This window comes from Nothobranchius furzeri, chromosome 18, assembly GCF_043380555.1.
Source record: "Nothobranchius furzeri strain GRZ-AD chromosome 18, NfurGRZ-RIMD1, whole genome shotgun sequence".
NCBI classification, from domain to species: Eukaryota; Metazoa; Chordata; class Actinopteri; order Cyprinodontiformes; family Nothobranchiidae; genus Nothobranchius; species Nothobranchius furzeri.
Genome location: NC_091758.1, coordinates 14,879,315 through 14,883,262, shown reverse-complemented (window position 1 = coordinate 14,883,262; position 3,948 = coordinate 14,879,315). Strand labels below are relative to the sequence as shown.

Genomic DNA, 3,948 nt, shown 5'->3' with positions numbered 1-3,948 from the left:
TTTGATTGAAGCCTCTTTGTCGTGCTAATGTCACGGAGAGTGATGGATGAGGCGCGTGCGCCATTACTAGAACGCGCGCGCGTAAACTCTAGTCCTGGACCGAAAAGGAACGAACCCCCACTCTTACTCCTGTACACACACACACACACACACACACACACACACACACACACACACACACACACACACACACACACACACACACACACACACACACACACACACACACACACTTGATCCTGTGACCAGCTGACAACTTCGTGGTCACCCTAGGCGACGAGCCACGTGACCCTCCACTGAGGTAGATGAGAAGGAAAGATGAGGAAAGGAAGTGACACAAAGAAGAAGAAGCGAGAGAGTTGGGAGAAATAACGAAAATCGGAGTTTTGGAGAGCCGGGATGGCTGCAGACTGACTGAAGACGTATCCAGGTGGAGAGGTGACTCAGGTCGTGTCGCGTGGGCCTTTTGGAACCCGCAAGGCCCGTTCACGCACCAGAGGACATTATCCACGCGTGTTCCTGGACTTTGGGAATATGGTTTCTCTCCTTTCTATTCTGATTTTAAGAATCTGACTTTTTCTTGAGATCTTCTTATTTCATTGAAGTTTAATTTAGCTGAGTAAGACTGCTCTAAACGTATTTTTAGTAAGTTTTTTTATCTTTCCGGTTGTGATTTGTGTGGATTCGGAATCCTTGTGAACAATAGGATAGTGACTCAGCTGGCCGGGCCTCCGCTCTGCGGACAACATGAACTCGTTTGTGGAGTACTCCATCTGTAACCGACCAGCGTCCGGTTCTTATTCTGCACCCAAGCCTGGATACCACCATCATCTGCATCATCACCACGCTGCCCTGGATCAGCACCATGCCCCCAGCTCGCTCCACACGGGCTTCAGCGGATCCTCTCTTGCGGGTAACGGACCCGGTGGGGACAGCGGTTACATCACAGATGGGGGGGTGTACGGGAACACCGGAGCGGACACCGGAGGGACGCACGAGTCCAGACTAACAAGTCAGCACCATCAGTCGAATCATTTTGAGCAGCATCAGCACCCATCCAGCGGCTTCCACCCCCTCCCTGGCCTTCAGCAGAACCAGAGCGCGCAGAGTGGATTACTGTCTCCTTACACCAACGGCAGGTCCGGGACCTCCGGGGGCTATGCGGGCCAGGCGTGCGCTACGAACACTGATTATGTTTCCGTTATGGGACCTCCCAATTCTATCCAACCGCAGTATTTCATGGATGAGTCTGTGCCCTCCACCTACTACCATCAACCGGCCTTCCCCAGCTCGGCTCCTGCTGCTGGCGCCTGCTACAGCGCCCTCCCAGAGGCCTACTGCGGCCCTCAGGGCGCTCTCAGCAGCTCCCAGTACTCGCAGCACATCGGAGGGGGTCTGGACGCAGTGGGCTTCTTGGGACTCCCACACACCGGAGGATACGGAGAGCTTCCGGTGTCCCGGGACCGAGAGAGGGGGCACGAGGAGAACCAGAGCGGACAGGGGCAGACCTTTGACTGGATGAAGGTGAAGAGGAACCCACCAAAGACAGGTAGGAGACTTTGGGTCTGAGTGCTGACTCCCGGTGCAGGTCAGGCTGTGCAGAATCTGATCTGAGTAAATATCTGCATTTAAAAACGAGAAGGTCGGAGAAACGAATACACATGTATTCAAACCTCCGACAGATAAATAAGCATGTCCACCTGCGAAGTTCGGTTTCTGCTTTTAACATCAGGCAACCTAAACAGACAGGAACGGCCTCGTAAAGCAGGATGTGGACCTACTCTTCAGAACCGAGCTCTGGGGAGGGCCCAGGAGGTCCAGAAGAGCTGCAAACAAAAAGATCCCGATAAGGAATAATTATCATTACTCTGTTACTTTCAGTCTAGAGGACAGCACGCAGCCTCTTTCCATTCTGAAAGCTGGCGGCGCGTGAATAAACTAGAGCCCCCTCCTCCATGACGTCACCATGGCTCAGTGGTTCTGTGCCACATCCAGATACTTGTCATCCAGAATCAGTCAACACTTTATTAATTTATTTAACCAGACATTAGCTCCACGGTTTTCATGCACGTTACTCATCACATCTGCAGAATGACACATCTGGTCTGTTCTTCTTCCAGCCAAAGCGTCGGACTTCGGCCTGACGGGCGCGCACAACAACGCCATGCGCACCAACTTCAGCACGCGGCAGCTGACGGAGCTGGAGAAGGAGTTTCACTTCAGCAAGTACCTGACGCGCGCGCGGCGCGTGGAGATAGCCGCCACGCTGGAGCTGAACGAGACCCAGGTAAAGATCTGGTTCCAGAACAGACGCATGAAGCAGAAGAAACGTGAGCGCGAGGGCGCGTCCTCCAATCCGCGCTCCTCCTCCGATGCTGGCTGCGGCTTCACCAAGGAGCTGGAGGACACGGACCACTCTTCTGTGTCCACGTCTCCAGGCGCGTCCCCAACCTCAGAGACGTAGTCCGAACCTCAGACCTTTGGGGGTTCCTTAAAACGCTGCCTTGATGGGACTTTTGAGGGTTACGTCTTTTACAACCCAGAACAAATGATTATTTTCTTATAGTAGTACTAATATTCATCATTTCTCCTAATGACACGAGAACGGTCAACAGAAAAATCTGGCTGCTGAAGATGAGGATGTTCTTTAAGAGGCAGCCGGGTATGCAGACTTTATGAAACCTGAATTCTCTTTGTTTGCTTTCATCAGTTGAGTGTGTGTGTGTGTGTGTGTGTGTGTGTGTGTGTGTGTGTGTGTGTGTTTGTGTGTGTGAGTGTGTGTGTGTGTGTGTGTGTGTGTGTGTGTGTGTGTGTGTGTGTGTGTGTGTGTGTGTTTGTGTGTGTGAGTGTGTGTGTGTGTGTGTGTTTGTGTGTGTGTGTGTGTGTGTGTGTTTGTGTGTGTGTGTGTGTGTGTGTGTGTGTTTGTGTGTGTGTGTGTGTGTGTGTGTGTGTGTGTGTGTGTGTGTCTGTGTGAGAGAGAGAACTGAGGGGTGGGATTTTATATTTAAATATTTTGTGTTGTTTTAGAATAAATTATTGTGTTTTCGGAGCTCACGCCACCATCTGAAGGGCCTTCACCAAACATGAAGGACTCTGGTTTCAGGAAGGCAGTAAAATTAAGTGTGGATCACATACTAAACCACTTTGCCTTCGTTATAAATCAAATTACTCCATTTTGTTTTTTTAAGACAAACGTTTTGCTGGTAGTAGAAACTTTCAGCAGGTGTGAGATAAACATCTTTCTTATTGAGTAACTGAACCGGTGGTTTTTACAACAGCAGACCATCTGTGTTTGATCGATTCTGTTGCCTTAAAGAGAGTCTGTGTGCCTAAATCTACTTCAAATAAAGGTGCTTCTTGTTTTTCTACCAACTGATTTGCTCACTGTGCACTGAAAACGCTGATGATGAAAATCCTATGCACGGATTTAATTTCTAATGTGGTTTGTGAACGGGAAGGCATGGGAATCTGCTCCACAAGCACAAATCCAACCACTCTGATACTGTTTCTGCTCCTGTTTTAAGATTCAGTCAAGCTTTATTACATCTCCAGAACTGAACAAGTTCACCAAAAAAGACTCATGAAGGAGACATTTCAACAGCTCTAAGAAAAATAGAGAAAATGTTTATCCTGATGTCTGTGGTTCATTGGGTTACCATGGTTACCACACATTTGGATACCATTTGAAGTCCAGCATTTGGTGACCTGTAACCTATACCTGGGTTGTAGAGCTTCAAAGGGGTGGGGCTTCTCCAAAATTCAGTTGTGAGCATCGACATATACATATATGGACAATGGGTTTCCATGGGCTCCAATAACACGTTTTTTAGGCTAAATGGGAGGTGGCCACCACCGCCATTTTGACCGTGTCACAGGTTCCGTCAAGCCCAGACAATTCCACAAAAGGGAAGAGAGGTGGAGCTGAGGGTAGGGCTGTAAGGCTGGGAT

General features: G+C 49.5%; 1 protein-coding gene across 1 annotated transcript; it reads left to right on the top strand.

Moving 5' to 3' along the window:
- Nucleotides 1–391: 391 nt before the first annotated feature.
- Nucleotides 392–2,736, top strand: hoxb1a (homeobox B1a). Its single transcript, XM_015969229.3, has 2 exons — nt 392–1,549; nt 2,121–2,736. Exons 1-2 carry the CDS (start codon nt 748–750, stop codon nt 2,462–2,464), a joined length of 1,146 nt encoding a protein of 381 aa, XP_015824715.1. The 5' UTR covers nt 392–747; the 3' UTR covers nt 2,465–2,736.
- The last annotated feature ends 1,212 nt before the right edge of the window (nt 2,737–3,948 follow it).

What these genes read in the sequence shown, in the direction of transcription:
- hoxb1a (XM_015969229.3), top strand. Translation starts at nt 748, where the DNA reads ATGAACTCGTTTGTGGAGTACTCCATCTGTAACCGACCAGCGTCCGGT. An exon ending in GAGGAACCCACCAAAGACAG is followed by an intron (nt 1,550 to 2,120) that starts GTAGGAGACTTT and finishes TTCTTCTTCCAG; the next exon opens with CCAAAGCGTCGGACTTCGGC.